The 24,860-nt window shown below is 39.8% G+C and overlaps 1 protein-coding gene across 8 annotated transcripts in view; it reads right to left on the reverse strand.

The window, feature by feature from the left end:
* The window catches only part of LOC140204170 (ecto-NOX disulfide-thiol exchanger 2-like), a 267,263-nt gene that overhangs the window by 53,871 nt on the left and 188,532 nt on the right, over window positions 1-24,860 (reverse strand). For all 8 annotated transcript variants that reach the window (XM_072270622.1, XM_072270620.1, XM_072270619.1 and 5 more), the window contains 4 exons: window positions 22,218-22,373; window positions 12,073-12,279; window positions 10,853-11,086; window positions 5,181-5,393 (listed from right to left, as the gene is read on the reverse strand). In XM_072270622.1, coding sequence (XP_072126723.1) covers window positions 5,181-5,393; window positions 10,853-11,086; window positions 12,073-12,279; window positions 22,218-22,373 — 810 coding nt within the window. The remainder of the gene's footprint in view (window positions 1-5,180; window positions 5,394-10,852; window positions 11,087-12,072; window positions 12,280-22,217; window positions 22,374-24,860) is intronic.

Below are 24,860 nucleotides of genomic sequence, written 5' to 3' on the forward strand. Positions count from 1 at the left end.
CGGAACTGATAGTCAATGTTCCAGAAAAGGGTGCAAGAATGGTGGAGGGGTTCCCACTGCTGATAATTGGGTGTTCTACAAATAGAAAGATGAAATAATGCTGTAAGCCCACTACTAGCCACTGAGAGGTGGAGGAACAGGTATGAAGACATAATATGGAAAGCTGCAGAACCAACAAGCTTGTCATAGTGGGGGGACTTCAACTTCTCCAGAATTGACTCCAACTTCCTTAACACAAGAGACATAGATGGGGCAGGATTTATTCAGTGCATTCAAGTTGGTTTCTTGAAACAGTATGTGGAGAGTCTAATTAGAAAATAAAGCATACTCGATCTGGTTTTGAGAAATGAGCCAAGTCAGGTGACAGCCTTGATTGTGGGTGAACATTTTAGGAATCATGACCAAACAGTTAATTGTGTTTTAAGGTATAAAATAGTTCATCATTGATTTAGAGGATGAAGATGAATAGGATCCAGGGTAAAATGCAACTCTGGATTCAGAATTGGCTTGACTATAGAACACAGTAAGCAGGTTTTGAAGGCTGTTATTCTAGCTGGAAGTGACGAGTGACAAGGATAAGTGCTAGGACATCTGTTGTTGTGATATATTATTGACATGGATGGAAATGTAATGTGTGAATTTGCAAATTTGCAGATGACACCAAGATCAGTTGTTGTGGACAGTGTAAAGGACTACCAAAGAATGCAACAAGATATATGTTACAGATATGAACAGAGAAATATAAAAATTCAGGTTAATCTAGGCAAGTATGAGGATTTGTACTTAGGGATGTTAAATAAAAGGAGAAAGTGTACAGTTAATGGTAGACTCCTTAATGGCATTGAGATACAGAGGGATCTTGGGGTTTAGGTCTACAGTTCACTGAAAGTGGCTATGCAAGTGTATAAATTGGTAAACAGAGCATATGACATGCCTGCCTTCATTGGTAGGCGTGTTCAGTACATGAGTAAGGAAATCAAACTGCATTAATGAAAACAAACTTTGGTGAGAACACATGAAGTGTTGCATGCAGTTCTGGTGGCCCCATTATAAAAAGGAGGTGGAGACCAAGGAAAGGGTGCAGAAGAGTTTTACCAGGAGGCTATCTGGAATAAGTTGTAATGAACCACAAGGAAACATTAGACAAAACTGTATTGTTCTCCCTGGAGCACCCTAAGCTGAGGGGGAGACATCATAGTTTTCTTAAATTATGAGAGGCATAGGCACTTAGATCTTTTCTCCAGGGTAGAAATGTTAAACAGAAGATATACTTTTAAGGTTATAATAGAAAATTTAAAGGTGACATGAGGGGCAAGATTTTATATACAGAGTGTGATAGGTGCCTGAAATCGGTTACTGGAGTAGTAATGGAATCAAGCAGTTTTGTGGCATTTAGGGGGTTCTTAGATTCTCACTTGGTTAAGAAGATAATGGAGGGAATAGATAATACACAGGAGGAAGACATTTAGTATAAATTGGCATCGAGATCAGCACAAAATTGTGAATCCTATAGCCTGTCAAGTTCTGTACTGATCTATGTTCTTATATATAATGAAATACAGAGAGAATACTTGGAGTGGGCAAAACATGGCAGGAAGAATATTATTTGGAAAAATAATGACAATAGGCACTTGGCAGGAGACCATAAAAGGTATAGTATGTTCCAGGCACCTACTAATCTCTGTATAAAAAAAAAATTCCCAACTTTAAACTTTCCCTCTCTAACCTTATGCCCTCATAATTAAAACAAATATATATATTTTTAAACTGCTGTTGTAACTGTATATTAACTTTGTACTAACTGCTCAAATTAAATACAGAGATACAACACCAATTAAGGCAACAAGCCATAAATTGGCCTTTACTGAACAGAACAATTATGAAACCACATGAACAGCACCATCGGAAGCTCTGAATTCCATGCCCCATGTCACCTGCTTTACAGGCATTGCAATTTACATTTGCTAGAATGATTTCTGGTATGAAGCAGGACATATTACATACATTTAGGCTACTCTCACTAGAGTTCAGAAAATGAAAATGAAAGATGATCTCATTATAAAATTCTGTAAAGTTTGGCAAATTATTCCTTTGGCTTAAGCGAATCAAAGTGGGGTGTAATCTTACAGTAAGAAGTCAATCATTAGGACTGAGGTGAAGACCAACTTCAAGGATTGCTGTAAATCTTTGGATTTCTCTATTTCAGAGGGCACAGGATGCACTGTTTTTCATACATTCAAGAATGACATCAATAGGCAGACAAGAAGGAATTGTACATTTTAGGATCTAGTTGGAAGATCCACATGGGAAGTGATTTTTGAATTGAAGTACAAAATTTAGAGGCCATATTGCCTACTGTTGCCTCCTTTATACAAGAGGAATATGATAGCATGAGATCTAACATAGGGTCCCAAACTGTACATCAACTTTATCTTATATTTCTGGCTTTACTTTTGTAACACCCTGATTAAAATTTCTACTGTTATTCTGTAGGGATTTCATTTTAGTAGTTCTGTTAGGGCAGTCTGTTCTGCTTTTAGCATGCTTGGGTTTGAGCTACAGACAAGGAGCTATGGTGTTCAACTTAGGAATGTCGTGTCAGCCAATTAGGATGGTGGAATTGGGAGAAGGTTCTAGAGAATACTAGGCGGAGAGGTTTTTGGTGTGGGTTGAGGTCTTTTTGGCGGGAGCTGGAAGAAGACAGGAGGGAAGGTGGCTGAGGATGCCGTCCTTTTGCACAAGTTGCTTTGTGCAGATGAATGGCTCCAAAGAAGAAGGACCAACACTCCTGTGGGGGAGCCCATTTATCCGCGATGGATTTCAAGCGACATTTGGAAGGTAGCGTGTGAGTTAAAGATAACTTCAAGAAGTGTTCCACCTTATGTGCATATTTGGACTGGGTTAACCGTAATGGGCTCTTTTTATTTTTCTTTTTTCCTACAACTGTTCGATAAAACTGAAATTTGTAAATATACTTTCTTTATAATTGTATGCGGTACACGATTGTTATTTCTTGCCAAAGGGCAATTGCAAGTGGGCAGCAGTAGTCGCTCAGATTGGGGATACGGGTGGTCAAAACATCCCGGCTTTCCTGGTCTGGTGGGACCCAAGTCATATTGACCCTGGTCATACGGAGTTCAAGAAAGGTGGTTTTCTTACCAGTCAGTCCATTGGCTTGTTAGTGAGGGCCTAACCAGCCGTGTTTCTAGAGATGTCCAGTAAAAAGGGGTTTCAATTTCTTTCTCCTAGAGACTATGCCTCAAACAATAAGACCATGATACGTAGGATCAGAATGAGGCCATTTGGCCCATTGAGTCTGTTCCTCCATTCCATCATGACTGATTTATTACCTCTCTCAACCTCAATCTCCTGTCTTCTCCCTGTAACCTTTCGACACCCTTACTAATTATGAACCTATCAACCTCCACTTTAAATATAACCAGTGGCTTGGCCTCCATGACCATCCGTGACAATGCATTCTACAGAGTCACCACCTTCTGGTAAAATAAGTTCCTCCTCAACTCTGTTAGAAAGTGACATCCTTCTATACTGAGGCTATGCCCTCTGGTTCCACACTTCCCCACTGCAGGAAACATCCTCTCCAAATCTACTCTATATCTAGGATATTCGACGGATTTCAATGAGATTCCCTTCATTCCTCTAAACTCTGCAGATCGATCAGACACTCCTCATAAGTTAACCCTGTCATTCCCAGGATCATGTTCCTGAACCTTCTCTGGAGCCTCTCCAATGTTGGTATTAATTAAAGGGCCCAAAACTGCTCACTATACTCGCAAGTGTGATCTGACCAATGCATTATAAAGCCTCAGCATTGCATCTTTGCTTTTATATTTTAGACTTCTTGAAATGATTGCTAATACTGTATTTGCCTTCCTTACCACCGACTCATCCTACAAGTTAACCTTTAGGGAATCCTGTACAAGGACTCCCAAGTCCCTTTGCATCTCTGATTTCTGAATTTGCTTCTTTTTTTTTAGAAGATAGTCTGTGTCTTCATTCCTTCTACTAAAGTGCATGATCATACACTTCCCAGAACAGTATTCTATCTACCCCTTTGCCCAGGTAAGCACTGAGTCTGCAGACTCCCTGCTCCTTAACACTACCTGGCCCTCCACCTATTTTTGTATTGTCCACAAACTTGGCATAAAGCCATCAATTCTGTCACACAAATCACTGACATTAAATATGAAAAGAAGCAGTCTTAACACCGAACACTGTGGAGTACCACTAGTCACTGGCAGTCAACCAGAAAAGGCCACCTTTATTCCCACGCTTTGCCTTCTGCCAGTCAGCCAATGTTCTATCCATGTCAGTACCTTTCCTGTAATACCATGGACTTAATGGAAAGTGTTCCAAAGTATCTTAATCATCTTAACTACTTGTTCCTACTAGCTTCAGGGATCTGTGGAGATGTACGCCAAAAGGTTATAAAGAGTGCAAAGCAAACTGCAAGAAGAAAAACTAGACAGAACGACAATGTTTTCTATAATAAAACTGAATTGGGTGGAAATAATAAGATATGTTTCCAGAACTAATATTATAAAACTATTGAGCTTAAAATAGTCAGTTATAATATACTAGTCTCTGATAATGCACAGGGTTAATTTTCGTACTAACCTAACCTCTGTTGTATTTCAAAACAGTATGAAGAGTGACATTGAGAAGAAACTAGAGCACCTGAAGATGAAATTGTATTTCATACGCATTTTGGATACTTTCCAGTTTTCAGCTTTGAAGCATTTGATGTTTGTAGCATGATATCTACATTATATATTGCCACAGTGCAAGAGGCCATTCTAAACAGTAACAGAAGATATTCATTGCCAAAAAGGACGATAACTTGCTTGCTTCATATTTCTAGATTTCTCATGGGTATTTTTAACAGTCTGCACCAAGTGGTGAGTCTAGAGTCAGCATAAAGGTAGTTCAATTAAAGGATGTCTAGAATAGCAACTGTTAGATGTGGCACCTGATTTCCTATGTCCCTGAGTGTGGTAATATATTGATAATGTTTTTCTCATGCTTGGTTACATTGGTTTGTTTGTAGAAATAAGGAAATATTTAATTAAATGGTGTGCAATAAAGATACTTTGGTGGTAAAAGATTGGAAATATTCAAGTTGATAACAAAGGCCATTTCAATTATTGAAAATGACTCACGCTGAACTAGAATCCCTGAGAGAGCACTCTTAAATTTCTCTTTGGCTTCCTCCATTTCTTTTTCATGTTGCACCTTTTCACTCATCAGCCTTCGAATATGGCTGTTAGCTGATTGGATCATTGAATAAAAGACGTTTGCTGATCGACGGTTCACTTCACCTCGTTCCAACCAGGTATAAAGTGTCTGAACAGCTTCAGAGAATTTTGAATCATCTGCAAGATATTGATATATTCAAATGTGTCAAAAGGGAACTAGAAGCCTGATTTACTTGTTTAAAAGCAATTACAACCAAATTTTTACAATGCCTGTTCTGCTACCATCTGACTTGGTATAGAAACATTTTAAAACACTTGAGAAACTCCGGTAAAGCTGCAATGCCATTGTCCTTCGAACATGTCAATGGACCACCTTCTTTTTGTGGTATCATCATTATATCCAAAAAGCTGGATATGCCCATCAGCTACATCTCATGACACTGGAGTCATGTAGAAATAGGGAATGACAAATACCAAATCCCTGAAATTTAATAGTGACTGAGCTGAAACTATAGATAAATTGCAATTTGAAAAGACATTTTGTTTTTGTGTCAACAAAATTTAGAGTTCATTGTCACAATTTATCATGGTCAGATTCTAGCTGCTGCCAGTCTATAAATATCAGTGACTAGTTTGTTTGGGAATGTGCCAGCTTAAACTCTTTTCCCATGTGGAAATAACCACACTGTACCCTGAAAGGACAGTCTGTAACCATCCTAACAGCTTAATTAACACTAATGACATAACGACTACATCAGTGTAGCCTTTTGCCAAGCCAGTCCCAGGAGATCTGCTTACATACTGGCTTTACTTGGAGGAAAACAGATGGCCCATGTTGCAACGACAGCTTTTAGTATCCAATTATGCAGTGGTCTCCACACTAAAACCTGCTTAGTCATGGTTTAATGATTTTTCTCAGCAGATATTCCACTTACAATTTTATTTGAAAAAGTGTAATCTTTTTATTCTGATATTTAAATAATTACTGCTTTCAACAGTCCTCAACTTTAATTAGAACTGAGGCCTGAACAAATTTATGTACAATTCAATTGACAATTTTTCAGTTTGAACAGGCAATAACAATATGATCCAGATCCTACTTATTACTTTTTTTGTGGTCCTTAATTGTGTCAGATATGGTTGTTTGAGTTTTCTGTGCTTGAGACTATTGCTACAAGGAATTGGTTGCTCATCAGTTGGCCTCCGTTGTTTTGAGTTTTAAAATTTCCCCATGGGTAAATAGGTAAAATTGGCAAATTCATAAGGAAAAATTATTAATGGAGGATTTCATAGATCAGCTGCTTCTCCAAGATTCTTGGATCATGCCCTGTATAGAAAGATCAGGGTAGCAGAAGGAGGAATATGCAGAAATTATAATGTTATATATACTTTTTTTAAATGCTTCTTTTTCTTTCCAGGTAGATCCTTCGCATGATGGCGGTGGTGAGGAGGTAGAGAAGAAGAAGAAGGTCAAATGGCCAGCAATGGCAGATGAGAAGGCTTGGCGCGTGTTTGATGAGGATATCAGTATGATGTTGGAGAACACTCTCAGGGGAACATCAAAGAGAAAGTTAGAAGTGATGGGTGATATGATTAATGATGTTGGAAAGGTCAGACTTGGTTTGGTTGAGTTGAAGAAAGCAAAGCCTACACAGCAACCAAGCAGGTGCCAGAAGGAGATTAATAGGTTGAGGAGAGAGCTCAGATCGTTGAGACAAGAGGTGGAAGGTAGCAAATGAGGGTGACAAGCCAGGGCTTGCTGATCTCCGAGAGCATTTTCAAATAAAGTTAGCATCATTCCGTCGTGCAGAGTCACAATGTAAAAAGAGAAAGAAGAGAGAGAAGGCAAGAAAGTCATTCTTTGAGAACCCTCACGAGTTCACAAAGAAACTCTTTGAACAAAGTAAGAGTGGGCAACTTAACATCTCTCAACAAGAACTTGAGGATCACCTGGCAAGCACTTATGCTAACGAACAGCGGGAGGTTCCTTTGCTTGACATTTCAGGGCTTGTGAAGCCTACCGAGCCAGGAGTGAAGTTCGATCTGCCAAAACCCAAACTGGCAGAAGTCAAATGGTTCATTAGAAAGGCAAGCTCAGTGTCAGGACCTAATGGACTGTCATATAAGAAGTGTGAAGAGCTGAGGAAATACTTGTGCAGATTGTTAAAGGTGGTGTGGAGACAAGGTGTTGTTCCTTTGTCATGGAGTGAGGCTGAAGGAGTATACATCCTGAAGGAAGAGAATTCTACTACATTGAATCAGTTCCGACCAATTTCACTCCTGAATGTAGAGGGGAAGATTATGTTTGGCATTCTAGCAGAAAGAGTATCTTCATTTGTGATAGAGAATGGATTGGTAAATATATCTGTGCAGAAGGCAGGAATACCAGGCTTCCCGGGATGCTTTGAACATTCTAGTATGATATGGCATACTATCCAAGAGTCGAAAAGGTTGAGAAGAAATCTAGCCGTAGTTTGGCTTGACCTTACAAGTGCATATGGTTCTGTTCCTCATGTCCTGATTGAGTTTGCGATGGAATTCCTATGGATTCCTGCTAAGGTGAGGAACTTTGTTATGCAGTACTACAACGATTTCTGGATGAGGTTTTCCACTCAGCAGTTTACAACTAGGTGGCAGAGCTTGGATGTTGGAATCCCAATGGGATGTGCGATTTCACCCATCCTTTTTGTGTTAGCCATGGAGGTCATTGTGAGGGCTGCAGAGTCAGTGGGACCAGGTGTCGCACTTGATGGCAGAGGGGAGTTACCACCAATACGAGCATTCTTGGATGATCTCACCCTTTTGGGTCCTAGCACGGAGGCAGTGGAAAATGTACTATCTAGAATCGAGGAGCTAATGGATTGGGGAAGAATGAAGTTCAAGACCAAGAAGTCAAGCAGCCTTATTCTCAGGAGAGGAAAGCTGGTTGACTTTCATTTCACCCTTTGTGGAGAGGAGATTCCATCCATTCAGGACCAAGCAGTTAAGAGCCTCGGGCAATGGTACACAGAGGAGCTGAGAGACACCAAGATGGTTCAAGAGACAGGAGAACAGATCGACAGAGGCCTGATGTCTGTCGACAAGTGTGGCTTGCCTGGCAAGTTGAAGTTGTGGTGCTTGCAGTATGGACTGATGCCATGGATAATGTGGCCACTAACTGTCTACGAAGTGGCAATGTCCCATGTTGAGGCAACGGAATGTTAGATCAACAAGTATGTGAAGAAGCGGCTTGGAGTACCGAGAAGCCTCACCAATGTTGCAATCCACAGTAGCCAGACAAAGTTTACCATCCCTTGCAATCCCTTGTTGAAGAGGTCAAGGTAGCCAAGGTAAGATCATTCTTGATGCTTCGAGACTCAAAAGACCCTGTCATCAAGAACACCCAGCTGGATGTGCGATCAAGCAGGAAGTGGTCAGCCCGTGTAGCAGTTGATGAGGTAGAGTCTAGACTGAAGCACAAGGAGACGTTTGGGGCTATCCAGCTAGGCTGCCAGGGACTTGGATGGCTAACCCACAACTGGTGGTCATCTTCTACAAGTAAGGAGTGCTGTGAGTTTGTAACACAAGAAATACGAGAGGTAGAAGAGGAGAAGAAGTTAGCAAAAACAGCTGGCCTGGCCAAACAAGGGGCTTGGACCTGGTGGGAAAGTGTTGAACGATGACATCTATCTTGGAATGTTCTGTGGCAGATGGAACCGTTCCACATCTCTTTTCTATGCAGAGCAGCGTATGATCTGCTCCCAACACCTACCAACTTCAGCACCTGGTATGAAGATAAGACAGACAGGTGTGCTGCTTGTGGCGAGAAGGGAACACTTCAACATATTTTGAGTGCATGCAGAGTCAATTTTCCAGTGGCATGTACACTTGGAGACATAACAATGTTCTCAAAGTTGTAACAGAAGCGGTTCAGCAGACAGTACTGCAGCACAACTTATCTCATGCCCCATGCTGCACAGAACATGGCATATCATTTGTGCAAGAAGGCTCCAAGTCAAGGGTGTACAGCGCAGGCTCACAATCAAGCACACTTTCTTCAGCCAATGATTGGTGTGTCAAGGCCAACCTGGATGGGAAAGGCAGTTTCCCCGAGCAAACAGCTTTCACCACATTGCGTCCAGATATAATCATATGGTCTGACACCAGTAGAGAAGTGGTTATTGGTGATCTCACAGTCCCCTGGGAAGACGACACCGATGAAGCCCATGAGCACAAGTTAACCAAGTATGCAGAATTAAGATCAGAGTGCAGAGACTGAGGGTGGGAGGTCTCATGCTATCCATTCCGTGGGTTTATTGCATTCACTCTCCAGAAGTGACTGCGTGATCTTGGCTTCACTAGAAGAGAGATCAAGTCAACCAGCAGGGCTGTAGCTGAGGCAGCAGAGAAAGGATCAGTATGGGTGTGGACCAAGTATGTCCAGAGGGGCAGATAGTCAGGCAGTGTATACATCTTGCAAACCCTTCAGTAGTTGCATAGACACCTGAAGAGTAGAGTATCTGTTGGATGGAAGCGACCAACAACTCTGATAGAGGCAGATGCCCAGTTTTTAAGCTCACCAGTGGGAGGTGGTGCTTTAGCACTGCTGGCCCATCACCTCGAGGGAGTCTTGATCATAAGTGGGCTGAAACTCCTGAAGACAGGTGGCAGATCAACTGATGATCCCACTGGTGACAGCACAGGACAGTTAACATCTTAGTCCACGTGTATTTTCAATTCTTAATTCTTTGAGTATTGTTGCCATTTATTATTGGCTGGTATAGGTAAAAACTAAAAGTGAGATAGACATTTGTGAGGTGTAAAACTTTACAGATGCCAAGATTGATACAAGAAAAGATAATAGCCTAGAAATTTCATTCCACAGAGCATTATTTTCACATGCTGATTGAATTTTATTTAAAATTTAATTACTAAATGCTATTAGGTGTTCTATGCATTGATAACATTTCTTTCAACTTTCTATCATGAGCCTGAGAATATCTGAGGTGCACACATTGCAGCCTCCTGGGCAAGTCTGAGTAACACCCACCTGTGCAAAGCACAACTCAGGTCAATAATGTAATTTCCATCACTAATATATGGTGTGTGAGCCATGCTGTTTTTGAGCAACTTCTTTAGTAGCAAAATCATGTGCTTGTGTTTCAACAGGAGCACAAATCTAGCACTGACATTACAATGAAAATTCAGTTTCCTATTTTTACTTTTTTTTTCCATTGGGAACCTCCAGTCACCAGCATCTCTGCCTGAAGGGCCCATCCCCCACAGCCAACCTCATTTCAATTGTCAAAAATCACAAAGGTAAAGCTGATCCAAGCATGGTCAGCCAATTTAAGTGACCATTCCTATTGAAAGCCACTGTCCTAGCAGGAAAGTGCAGAGTCAGAACCAAGTTTCATTCACGAGTTTTGATCCTCATTTGCACACTCAAGGCTGAGAATCATCAATTCTAAAATACATGACTGTACACTATCACCCTCATGAGGCTCAAATAAGAGTGGCATAAGCTCTTGACACAGCAGCACCTGAATGTGTTAATGCATGAATTAAAAATATCTAAGGACTTTGGATATACCAATTAAACAATACAATCAGAATATTTAAACCAAATACACAAGGTGAAAACTTTTTAATATTACCTCTAAATTTTTCTGCCAGTGTAGCACTTTCATGTTCAGAATAATGCACTATGGGTGGAGGTGAAGGGAGTCGAAACCGTTCTTCTTCTAGTCTTCTTCGATGGCGTTCCTCTCTCGCCATCATGCGTTGTTTACATTCCCACTCATACAGGTCATCCCTGGCTTGAGCAAAGTCAACGTGAAGACGGCCTGTGTCCTTCTTATCAGTGCTGGAGCCTATTCTTATTCGGTAGCCTATCAAGACCCAGGATTTAAAAAATGAATAAGCAAGCATACCATAGAATTGCACAAAAAGAACAATTAAAATGCATAGTTGTTCAAATAATACAGAAAATTCTCTACTTAGACTATGGAAAATCATATCAACGTCATCACTCGAATTATTTTACTTTCTTCTGTCTGACTATTCTTTTTCAATATTTTTCTCTAATGAGAATCTTAGAATCAGAATCAGATTTAACATCATCGGCATGTGTCATGAAACTTAACTTAGCAGCAGCAGCAGCACAACACATGATAATATAGAAAGAGGAAAAAAAACAATTAAATCAATTGGAGTAAGTATATAAATGTATATTGACTAGATTAAAATAGAGCAAAGACAAATAATATATATTAAAAAATATTTTTAAAAGTGAGGTAGTGTTCATGGGTTCAATGTCCATTTAGGAATTGTATGGCAGAGGGGAAGAAGCTGTTCCTGAATCACTGAGTGTGTGCCTTCAGGCTTCTGTACCTCCTTTCCTGATGGTAACAATGAGAAGAGGGCATTGAATTACTTACATCCCTCATATACATGAGGAGTAAAAATCTTTACGTTACATCTCCAGGTGACAGAGGTCCTTAATAATGGAATTTTTAGAAGTCATAAGTGGAAATTTGATTGCAAGTGTAAATGATATGTCAAACATTATTGCAAGTGACAAAGTTAAAACTTCTACAGTGAAGATTGACTGAGTCAATTGATAGTACAAGTTTAGTCGTGTTCTTCGGGATCAAGAGAATAATTTCAGTCGATGTAACAGAATTAGATGACTGAAAATTTGATTGAACATAATTCTTTGTTGTGATCGGCTTTTATAAACTAGGTTACACCTTCATGCTCCACAAAGATAGGTTCGTGACCTTGCGAAACCATCACAATGTTGAAGTAATTAAATATGAAAGGAAGTCTTAAAATAAAACAAAATCTAAATTGCTATGAATTAAATAAAGAATACCTGACAAAAAAAGAGCTTTGTCTACCATACTTTCATCTGAAAACCGAATGTGGCAAAAGTTCTTCTTGCTTTTACGAATGGCTATTATTTCACCACACTGTGCAAAAACTTCAGCGATCATCTCTTCTGAAGCATTCTCCGGTAAGCCACCAACAAAAACAGTTCTGCATCCCGGAGGCCTTTCACGCACAGCCGGAGGAGGAAGATCTAAATTTCAGAAAAAACACACAAAACTTTAAAACTGTTTGAAACTCATATACAGACATACAAACTCATAAAGTTAATTAAACCTTCAAAGGTGAAATAGGTACCATGAAATTTGGAAGACAAAAAGCAAAACAGATTGTAGCAACGCACACAAAATGTTGGAACTCAGCAGGCCAGGCAGCATCTATGGAAAAGAGTACAATCAACATCTCAGGCAGAGACCCTTCAGTAGGACTGGCGAAAAAAAGATGAGTAGAGTTATAAGGTGGGGGGAGGAGAGGGAGAAACACAAGGTGAAAGGAATGCCCCCCCTTCACCATTCCCCATCCCCTTTTCCCTCTCTCACCTTATCTCCTTGCCTGTCCCTCGCCTCCCTCTGGTGCTCCTCCCGACTTTTCTTTCTTCCATGACCTTCTGCCCACTCCTATAAGATTCCTCCTTCTCCAGTCCTGTATCTCTTACACCAATCAACATCCCAGCTTGTTATTTCACCCCTCTCCCTCCCGGTTTCGCCTATCACCTTGTGTATCTCCCTCCTTTCCACCCACCTTTAAACTCTACTACTCATCTTTTTTCCCTCCAGTCCTGCTGAAGGGTCTTGGCCTGAAATGTCGACTGTACTCTTTTCCATAGATGCTGCCTGGTCTGTTGAGGTTCTACAGCATTTTGTGTGTGCTGATTTGATTTCCAGCATCTGCAGATTTTCTCTTGTTTGAAAATAGATGGTAGTTTGGAATTGGATTAACGATGTGTAATATATTGTTAATCTGATACACGTTTGTCCTGTTGATCTCACAATATTTGTTAGTAACGCCATACCAACCATTACAGCTCAGCATTCAACACTATTATCCCATCAAAACTAATTGCTAAGCTCCAGGACGCAGGCCTTGATAACTCTTTGTGCAACTTAATCCTCGATTTCCTCACTTGCAGACCCCAGTCAGTTCAGACTGGCAACATCTCTACAGTCTCTTGAAACTTATGACCACGTGGCCAAGTATAGCCCCAAGGCCATATTTAAGTTTGCTGACAACACCACTGTTGCTGGCCAAATCAAAGGTGATGACAAATCAGCATATAGGTACGAGATTGAAAATCAGGCAGAAAGGTGTCACAACAGCCTCTCACTTAACATTTAATAATTCAAGCCAAAGAGCCGATTATTGACTACAGATGGAAGAAGTTGTTAGTCAGTAAACCAGTCCTCATTAGGGGATTGGAGATGGAGTAACTTTAAGTTTCTCGGCATTATCATATCAGAGGATTTGCCCTGTGACCAACATTTAGGTACCACAACAAAGGAGACACAACAACACCTCTACTGTCTTAAAAGCTTGTGCAGATCCAACATGTCATCTAGAACTTGGACAGACTTCTATAGATGCACAATGGAGAGTATCCTGACTGGTAGCATCACAGCCCATGAATGGAAAAATCTACAAAAAGTGGTGGATAGAGCTCAGCTCATCAGAGGCAAAGCCCTCTCCATCTCTGAGTACATTTACAAGGGATGACCACTGCCACAAGAAAGCAGCATACATCATCAAGGACCCCATCATTGAAATCATAATCCCTTCTTGCTACTACAATCGAGCAGTAGGTACAGGAGCCTTAGGTCCCACACCATCAGGCTCAGGAACAGTTACTAGTCCTCAACCACCAGGCTCCTGAACCAGCGTGGATAATTCCATTCACCTTAACTCTCAACTGATTACATAACCTATGGACTCACTTTGAAGGGCTCTACAACTCATGCTCTCAGGATTATTTATTTACTTTTTTAATTGCACAGTTTGTCCCTTTTTGCACATTGATTGTTTGTCATTCTTTGTGTATATTTTTTTCCAATGATACCACTGTATTTCTCATTTCTGTGAACACCTGCAAGAATATAAATCTCAAGGTAGTGTATGGGGACATATATGTACTTTGATAATAAATTTATTGTGAACTTTGAACAAAGCCTTTCAAAGTCATTGACAAATCAAAAACTTCTTTTCATGGTAAAGATAAGGACTTACAGGGCATACTGAGCAATGAAATTATAAAATCCATCACAACTCAGACAGAGCATGAGCATGATCTTTAACCAGACTAATTATATTGCAACATTTCCTTTTCCACAGAGATGTTTGCACAATGATGGAAATAAATACTGTAGTTCCCAAATATAGTGGGCTGAGGAACTATGAGCTCTTCCGGATGAGGTTTGCTGAGATAGAATACTAAGCCTATAGCAGGTAGGAGTTCCTCTCAAGTCAGTGTCTAGTAAGGGTACCTAGAGGATTCTATCAGTGATTTCACATTCAGACAACCAGAAAAGGAAACAGTACAATTTAATGACCAGGCAGAGGGGGATGAGATCTCTCTGGGATAGATTTCAGAACATGTGTATGCACTTTAAAAAAAAAAGTTTTCAGTCATCGTCTCTTGAAGGAAGTTGACTCTACCGTTATTTCCCATCTCCTCTTACATTAAAGTTTGCCAACAGTTCTCATTGCACTGAGTAAAAGTTCTATTTCATACATCAGTTTTTCCCTTATTTCTTAGGAATCACAAACTTGTGTGGATCAGTGCATGGCAAAATTGTTCCAATACTTGGGGAGAGATCAGACTGTCATCCTCAAAACGCCAGAGCCACGTACTCAGCCTGCTGTCACCATGGTATTCCATCAAAAGCCATCACTCTTGATGCAGTTGAAGCAAAGGCAACAAGAGAAATTTTAAACCAGGCGTTCCCAACCTGGGGTTCGTGGACCGCTCGATTAATGTTAAAGGTTCATGGCATAAAAAAGGCTGGGAACTCTACCCTTGGTATTCAATGACAAAAAAGTGGACTTGACTGGCATTCCATCAATCTTCATTTGCTTCACTATCCGCTGATCTTGGTTGCAGTGTATACCATCAATGGCAATTACTTATCGTGGTACTTTACTACCACCTCCTCCCTCAAACACAAATCCTCCAGAAGCAAAAAGGACTCGGGTGGCAGGTACGTCAACCGCAGGTTCTCTCCAAGTTTGTCACCACCCTGACTTGAAAATGCATCTCAATGGTACACTTGAGAATGCTTCAATGGTACTTGGACCAAATCCCGAAAATCCCTTCCCTATGATACTGTGAAAGCACGTTCTCAGAAGGAATGCAGCTGTATAAAAAGTTGGGTCATTACAAGCTTCCCAAGGCAAACTGAGATTTCTTGAAAACATTAATTAGGAAAGAGGCTGTACATCAAAGGAGGTTTTTGTGGTGCGCTACATCTCTGTGATCATCTATGGCACAAATCACTGGACAGTCAGTGGAAATTTTATCCTCTCCAATTAGGAAGCTTAGATGTGGATCAACCACTTGCATGCTCTCTGGTATTAATTTACCACATGGATGAAGAATTGTAGATTCTGTGCCACAGTGTAATCAGATGATTTATTCCTTATTCTAATCAGGCAGTCTACAACTATTCCAACTTTATCAACTAGGAACATAATAGTTCTCATACTGGTCAATTACATTTCCTGTAATCAATCTAATCATTTATTCATGCAACATTATACAATATCCTAAGAAGCATTTTAAATTCATAAGTTTTTTTTCTATTAAATCATATTATTATTTCTATTTTTCAAACACTTCTTACAACTTCACTTCTCTAACACCTCTTTTTTTTTTAAAAAGTAAGAAGTTCCTTAATTTTACACTCATCTGGACCAAACATATATACAATAAAGGGTGCAGTGTACCATCAAGTGGTTGAGAATTTGTCAAATACATGTGCAATTTGGCCAAGAGTTTGTAAACACAATAAAAACTACATCTGTTTCTAAACCTAATCTTTGGACAGATAAGGGGGCATGACAGTTGAAATAAACAATACATTCATCACTGAAATATGGCTGTGAATTGAAGGACTGTTAGTTAACATTTTAAAAAAAAGAAAAAAAGAATAAACAGTGGGTGAGAGGGGGAATACATTGCTCTAATGATAAAGAAAATTGGAAAAAAACTCAGCCTGAAAGATAAGGAAGTTGAATCAGTACCTGTGGAGATAAGAGATATAATAAGGGACAAAATATTGGGCTTTGTGATTGACATTTCTCAAAGAGCAGTACGACAATTATGTAGAAAAAGATCTAAAGTTTATAATTAGTAAATTTTTTTTAAAAATTGTAGCTGAAATATGAAATAATAACAGAAAATATTAAAAAAGACTTATGTCAAGCAACATCTGTGAAAACAATAACTGTCTTAACATTCAAGTCAAAGAACTCTGATCAGAAGGGGAAAAGTGAGGAAAATACCAAAGAGCACATTCAAAGTTGTGACTGTCAAACTCTTAAATACAAGACAACAAAGCTACAAGAGTGAGAAAAATCAGTTGGCTGAGTGGTGCTGCATTAACAATCTTGCACTTAATATCAGTATGACCAAGGAATTGATTGTGGCTTCAGAAAAAGGGGAAATTGAGAGAACATACATCAGTTGTCATCGAGGGGAGAAAGGGTAAGCAGCTTCAAGATCCTGGGTGTCAACATCTCTGAATTTCTATCCTAGGCCCAACATATTAATGCAATAATAAAGAAGGCACACCAATGGCTTTATTTTATTAGAAGTTTGAGGAGATTTGGTGTCTCATCAAGCCTCTAGCAAATTGGTACAGATGTTCTGAGGAGAACATCCTGACTGGTTGTATCACCGGCTGGTATGGATATAAGAGTTGGAGGCCCTAATGCACAGGATTGGGGAAAGCTGCAGAGAGTTGTAAACTCAACAGCTCCATCATAGGCATTAACCTCCCCAACATCAAGGACATTTTCTAAAGGCAATTCCTCAAGAAGGTGCCATGTATCATTAAGGACCCTCACCATTCAGGACATATCCCCTTCTCATGACTACCATCAGGGAGGGGGTACAGGAGTCTGAAGACACACACTTAATGTTTTAAAAACAGCTTCTCCCCTCTGCCATCAGATTTCTGAATGGTCCATGAACACAACTTAATATTTTGCTCTCTTTTTGCACTATTTCTTAAAATACAAATGACTGTATATTCTGATTGTCAATTATGGCAATTTTTACGTATTGCTGCCACAAAACAACAAATTTTGTGACTTAATTCCTTACTCCGATTCTGATGATATGAAGACTGAGAAGCAAAGTGAAAGAGTTGGATCAACCCATCACCAAACTCCGATTCCCTCGACAATTTGAGTCTCAATTTATAATTTAGATTTCGAGATTAAGCACTGTAACAGGCCTTTCCAGCCCAATGAGCCTGCACCATCAAATTACACCACGTGATCAATTAGCCTCCTACCTGAACATCTTTGGAATGTGGAAGGAAACTGGGGCATCTAGAGGAAATCCAGTCATTGGGAGAACATACAAGCACAGTGATGGAGTTGAACTTGGTTGCTCTAAAGGCACTACATTTACCACTATTCTATCATTCTGTTCAAATGGACTTCCTGACCAACAGACCATTATCAATAAGGATAGGCTGCAACACCTCTGCCACAGTTATTCTACATTTGCAGATGATATCACTGTAGTGGGTCATATCGCAAATGATGAGTCAGAATACAAGAAGGAGATACAGAGATTAATAACATGGTGCCATGAAACAACCTTTCCCTCAATGTCAGTGTAACACCCTGGGAGAGGTTTCACTGCTAATGTAATGGTCTTTTTCTAGAAGCAGTGCTCGGGTTATGGTTAGAGGTAACCGGTGCTTTGGAATGTGAGCTGTCTAATGAAGGGAGTGTGATTTTTTTAGTGTTGTGTGCCTGACACTGGTGTGTAAGCTGGGTCTTCTGGTTCAGGGAGAGATGAAGGTAGAAGACGCCGGAGAGAAGCGGTCATAGGACTCGACCTGGAGTGGGGCCATGATCCAACAAAAGCCAGGGAGATCGAAGGAGAATCGAAGGGGAAACCATGAGCTTCAACTTGAGCATAGTAGATGGTTTCATTAAAGCGGGCCCTTTTTTTTCGTTTTTTTTTAACTAACCCTTTAGTCAAATTAAGAATTATAAAGCTAAATTGTTTAATTGTATGCAGTGTTCCGTCTAATATTTTGTGGTACTGATTTATAACAGGGTAACAAATCACGCAGTATCCACACAAACAGAGGGTTTTGGGGTGGGCCTACACCTTGAATCTCACACGTTTGGCAGGGCCAGAGATCGACTTCCCTAGACTTACGCAGCCGACAGAGCCAGAGTGTTTCATCAGCAGATCAGAAGAGCTGGTCATTGATTTCACGAAAGGGAGGGGGGTGCATATATTCCTATCTTCATCAATGGTGCTGAAGTTGAGAGGATTGAGAGCTTCAAGTTTCTAGCATCACCAATAGGCTGTCCTGGTCCAATCACATAAATGCCATGGCACACCTCCTCAGGAGACCAAAGAAATTTGGCATGTTCCTGTTGACCCTTCCAGTTTTAAATCAATTCACACTAGAAAGCATTCTAACCAGATGCATCAAGGTTTGGTATGCCTGTGACTGCAAAGAAACCACAGAGATTTGTGAACACGTCTCGGCTCATCACAGAAACTAGCTTCCCATCTATGAACTCTGTCTATACTTCTCACTGACTCAGCAAAGCAGCCAGTAAAAGCAGAGTCCCCCACCCACCCCTGCCATTCTCTCTTCTGCCCTCTTCATTGGGCAGAAGATACAAAAACTTGAAGACACAATTTGCCAGGCTCAAGGACAACTGCCATCCCACTGTCACAGGACTATTAAATTGGTTCCTAGTGTAAGATGGAGTCTTGAGCTCACAACTCACCTTGTTATGACCTTGATTCTCGCTGTCGAAAAGCACTGCACTTGCTCCATAGCTGTTACACTTTACTCTACATTCTACCTCAATGCACAGTGTTATGATTTGATCTACATGGACAGAAGGCACAAGCTTTTCACTACACTGCAATACAAAGTTCAAAGTAAATTCATTATCGCAGACAAACTATAAATACAAAAATTAAAAAATAATACATAAGTAAATAAACAATACGAGAACACGTTGGAGAATCCTTGAAAGTGAGTCTATAGGCTGTGTTCAATGATCAATTCAGTGTTGTAGTGAGTATAGATGTCCACACTGGGTTCAGCAGCCTGATGGGTGAAGAGTAATAACTGATCCTGAACCTGGCAGTGTGGGACCTAATACTCTGGTACCTCCTGTGTGATGGCAGTAGTGAGAAGAAACTATGATCTGGATGATGGAAGTCCTTAATGATGGATACTGCTTGCTGGTAACAATGCTCAGTTCTTGCAATGATGGAAAGGGCTTTGCCTGTTATTGTCTGGGCTGCGTCCACCACTTTTTGCAGACTTTTCCATTCCTGGGCAATTTTTTTTTCATACCAGGCCATAACACAACCAGTCAGAATACTCTCCCACCTTGCATCTATAGAAGTCTGTCAAAGTCTTAGATGACATGCCAAATCTATACAAATTTCTAAAAAGCAGAGTGCCTTCTTTGTGATGGCACTTGTATGCTGGTCCCAGCACTGATCCTCTGATATGGTAACACCAAGGAATTTAAAGTTACAGACCCTTTTCATAATTAACTAACTAATCTTTCATATCATGCTTTCAAATAAGCCTTACAGATAAAGGTAATTTCTTCTCTGCACCATCACCCAGAATTGGCGGGAGCAGACATTTTACAGTGAGCATCATCAATCTGATATTTTCCTTTACTCTTCAAATTTAATTAATTTTGAGTCACAATAACTCGATACACAAGACTTTTAAAAAGTGCTTCTCATTCAAAAGAACTACAGTGAATTAAAGAACACAAAATCAATCTCATTAATCAATTAATGGATCTGACTGAGTAGTGAATATATGAAGTGGCAGTTTATACAGCATTTTGCACATTTCTAACTTTTACTTTGAGAATTCTGTTTCAACTGACTATTAGGTTAGAATGAAGAAAAATAGCACCTTGATGCCATATAAAGGTCATAATATCATCAAGACTTTGGTGATTTTTATAAATGACTTGTATGAGGAAAAGGAAAAATGGGTTAATAAGTTTGCGGATAACACAAAGGTTAGAGATTCTGTAGAAAGTGTAGAAATTGTTGTAGGATAGAAAGGAATATAGATAAAATGCAGAGTTGGAAAGAAAAGTGGCAGATAGAGTTCCATCTATCTTTCATCTTAGAGTATAGGCTCTTAGCAGTGTGGAGGAACAGAGGGATTTTAGGGTCCAGGTCCACAGATCACTCAAAGTTGCCATATAAGTCGATAGGCAGTTAAAAAAGCATTCAGTGTTCTGGACTTCATTAGTCGGGAGATTGAGATCAAGAGTTGCAAGGTAATGTCGCAGCCCTATAAAACTGATTAGACCACACTTTTGTGTTCAGTTCTGGTTGCCTCATTATTGGAAGCAACGTGGAAGCTTCACAGAGAATGCAGAGGAGATTCAGAAGGACACTGCCTGGATTACAGAACATTTCTTATAAGGAAAGATTGAGCAAGCAACAGCACTTCTCTTCGGAGTGACAGAGGATGAGAGGCGGTTTGATAGTGACGATAAAATTATGAGAGGCATAGACAGAGTGGATAACCTGCATTTTTTTCCCAGGCAGCAATGGCTAATACCGGAGGATGTCTGTTTAAGGTGAGTGGAGGAAAGTTCAGGGGAGATGTCAGAGTAGGTTCTTTTTTTTTTGCACAAAGAATGAAGGGTGCCTGGAATGCACTGCCAGGGATGGTGGTTGAGGCTGATACTGTAGGGACATTTGAAACTCTTAGACAGGCACATGGATATAAAAAAAGATCGACTATGGGCTGTGTAGGAGGGGAGAGTTAAACTGACCTTGGAGTAGGTTTATTTAGGCTGACACAACATTGTGGGCTAAAGGGCCCATACTGTGCTGTACCGTTCTATTGTAAGAGTTTGAAGAAAGCATTCTCAATTAAATCATTAGAACGGGGTAGTTACACATTTTCCTCCACTGTAAATTTACATTTATAATTCTGAGATTGATAATATCAATTGATAAAATGGACCATTTCAGCTTGCTTTCAAGTATTTGAAAAGGTACTAGGAACCAATGTAATTCTGTCATAATCTTTATTTGTTCTCACCAAATAAAATTATGGCATCAATTGAATGCAAGCAAAACAGGAGCTGGGACAAGCATCAACTAGTTCAAAAACAGCACAGTAGCCTTCACAAGAGAGATAAAACAGGTAGCTGATACTAAAATATCCTCATACCAACCGGCATTAATAATGCAGATAGTCCAAAACCATTGATTATCAGCCATTTTCGACTCATGTGCTAATAAAACATAACTTTAGCCAAAAATTTCTTGATATTCTTTTCAGCATTATCTTATCAAAATAGCACAGAAAACAATAGAGTCGATTGAGAGATTTTTCTGGGCGTGGATCAGAGAGACAGCATGAATTTTAAAGGCTTACAGGCAACAAATTCAGAAACAGCTTATTGTAAAGAGACTGATAGAATTTGCAACTTTATTCCACAAAAGGAATTAATACCTGGTTATTTATTATCTTTAAGTTGATTGTTGATAGATTGCTATATCAATTGGTTAATAAAAACATGGAGAAAAGTGAGTACGTGGCAGGTCAATGAATACCCATGATCTTACTGAATGTCAGAGCATATTGGAGATACAATATGTTCTGTCGTTACATTTCTTATGCATGTAAGAGGCATGGTGAACATCTTTTCCAGTGTACTGGAACAAGATCATCAATGTTTTTTCTCAGCTTTGAATAGGTCTTCTGAATTACATTTACGAAAAAGGAAAGTTGACATTTATACTGTACATCTGAATGCATTGGGTATTCATTGGTCAATTGTAATTAATCTCTTAGAAAATAAATTGGTGAAAGACATCAGCTAAAGTACAACAAATTCTATTAATGATCAAGTTGTTCCTTGTAGACTTACTTGGATTTGGAGGAAAAAGAGTACAGCTTTTGCAATGGATGATCTCCTTCACAACAAACATGTCTTGAGGAATTGAAGGAGGGACAATGCCCAATCCAGGCATCATCGTATTAATAGGAGGAATGCCAGTCATCATGCTAAGACCTCGGTCAAACTCTGAGGAAAAGAAAAGAAACAAACATGAGAAAGCGTGATAATTTTCTCACGTTAATTTTGATAGTCCAAAAGCATTGCTTTAAATTGAACACCAAATCTTAGCCTTTCCCTTTTCTGTCATGAGGTTCCAGCCTTGGGTGTTAGAAGACACCTAAGACAAAATGACATGCTTGACTGATGTTCTCCCCTCCACCCACTACCTTACACATTCATTCCATCCACCATATTTTTGTTTGTACTATTTATCTTTGCAATGCTGCTTGTACAGGTAAGTATTTCATTGTACCTATACCTCACCATACTTGTGCATATAAACACTCAACTTGACCTGACATGAGCACATTGTGGCTGCACTATGTACCATATGTCGAACATACTTTGGTTAACTTGCCCAAGCTACTCAAACAATTATAGACCAAACCACTGACTTCTTCAAGAAGTAAAAGGACACCATGTTCATGTCAAGAATTCCTTCAGGTTCACCTTCCAGGTGCACACCATCCCACATTGGAAATCTATCAAATGTATCTCCAACCCTTCATCATCACTGGATCCAAATCTTAGAACTCTCTATTTGTCAGCACTGTACATGGACATTCATTAAATATTGTAGTGGTTCAAGGAGCTACCTCACCACCTGCTTCTCGAGAGCAATTTGGGATGGGAAGAGAAAGCTGGCTAAGCCAGTGATACTCAGATCCTTAAAAATGAAATAAAGATTCCTACCTCGTTATTTTAATGATATTGGTATTATCTTCTTACTCAGCTAATGTGAAATACTAAGTTAATATTTAACCCATGTCTTTTGCCTGCTAGGTAAGTCTTTTTCACCTCTAATTGGACTTATCCATCCTAGCACTACTAGTAAGTAATTTTTATGCCTACAGAAAATTATGATTTTCGTTAAGTTCAAGTTTTTTGTCATGGGCATACGTAGTCAGGGTAAAAATGACATGGAAAATTAACTTTTTGCAACAGCAACACATTACAGAGATAACTATCATAAATTAATGCAAACTATACATAATGTACACAATGCAAAATTGTGAAGTGTAAGTTGAGAGAACGAGTAAAAAAGAATCTGAGGTTGTGTTAGGGTTTTTCAGATCAATTCAAGAACCTGATAGCAGTGACGAAGAAACTGTTGCTCAAAGTTCATATATGTCACTATATTTTGTTGTGGGCATTCACAGTAAATACAAAGAAACACAATGGAATCAATGAAAAATGGATGCCATGGTAGCATAGTGGTTAGTGCGATGCTACTGCAGTTTGGGGCTTTGGAGTTCAGAGTTCAATTCCAATACACTCTCTAAGAAAGTTTGTACACTTTTCCTGTGAGCACATTTATTTCCTCCAGGTCCCTTGGTTTCCTCCTATATTCCAAAGACTTACCAATCAGTAAGCTAACTGGTCATTGTAAATTATCTTGTGATTAGACTAGTATGTAATAGGTGGGTTGCACACCAGTGCAGCTTATTGGCCTGGAAGGGTCTGATCCACATTAAATCTCTAAAATAAAAATAAAACTGTGCACAACAGAGACGGACAAACAGCCAATGTGCAAAAGACAACAAATTATGCAAGTACAAAAAAACTCCAAAATAATAATAATGATGATTAGATGGATAGATAGATAAATAAAATAATAATAATAAACAAGAATCCAGACACATCTGTACCCAGATTGGGCAGTGGTCCGGTCAGCATCTGTTCACCATGTTAGTGGCCGCTGTCAGTATAAAAAGCAATACCCCTTCACTTAAGAAATGGAATAGAGTGATGTGGCTGCTGCCTGGGGATCGCCAGTGGCATGCCTGGAACTAGCGCTGGGTAAACCATTAATGGTGCTGAATAGGCGGCCAGGCACCGGGAAACCTGAAAAAGATACAGCCAACATTCTAAGTAGCCCATCAACACCACAGGCTACGATTGCCGCAAGAGTTTCTCAGGGGAGCAGTCCACTTACAAATGAGACCACTCAAGCAGTTAAGAGAAGAAAGACACATATGAAATGCTCATCAGAAGTAAGCACATTCATAATGCATGTATATTACCAATTAATGGAACTTGAGACTGACATGATAATAGATAGGTAGAGAACTTGAATTGCAGAGTCCTTGACAGTGGGTCCATAGGTTGTCGAGTGTTGGAGTGACTGAAGTTATTTATTCTGGTTGATGGGTAATAACTATTCATGAACCTGGTGGTATGGGACTTAAGGCTCCTGTGCCTTCTTCCTGATAACAGCAGTGAGAAGAGAGAATGGCCTGGATAGTGGGGGTCCTTAGTGATGAATGCTGCATTCCTCCCATAGCACTACTTGCAGATGACCTCAAAGGTGGCAAGGGTTTTACTTGTGATTGTTGTTGAATATTGAGGTGTGGATTGTTTGGTTCCCATTGCATGATAGCTGTATCGAGAAAACAGCATGGTCTGGATCCCTATTGACAGATGTTGCCTTCTTAGGACAATGCCTCTTGTAGA

Source organism: Mobula birostris, chromosome 10 (assembly GCF_030028105.1).
Source record: "Mobula birostris isolate sMobBir1 chromosome 10, sMobBir1.hap1, whole genome shotgun sequence".
In the NCBI taxonomy this organism is placed as follows: domain Eukaryota; kingdom Metazoa; phylum Chordata; class Chondrichthyes; order Myliobatiformes; family Myliobatidae; genus Mobula; species Mobula birostris.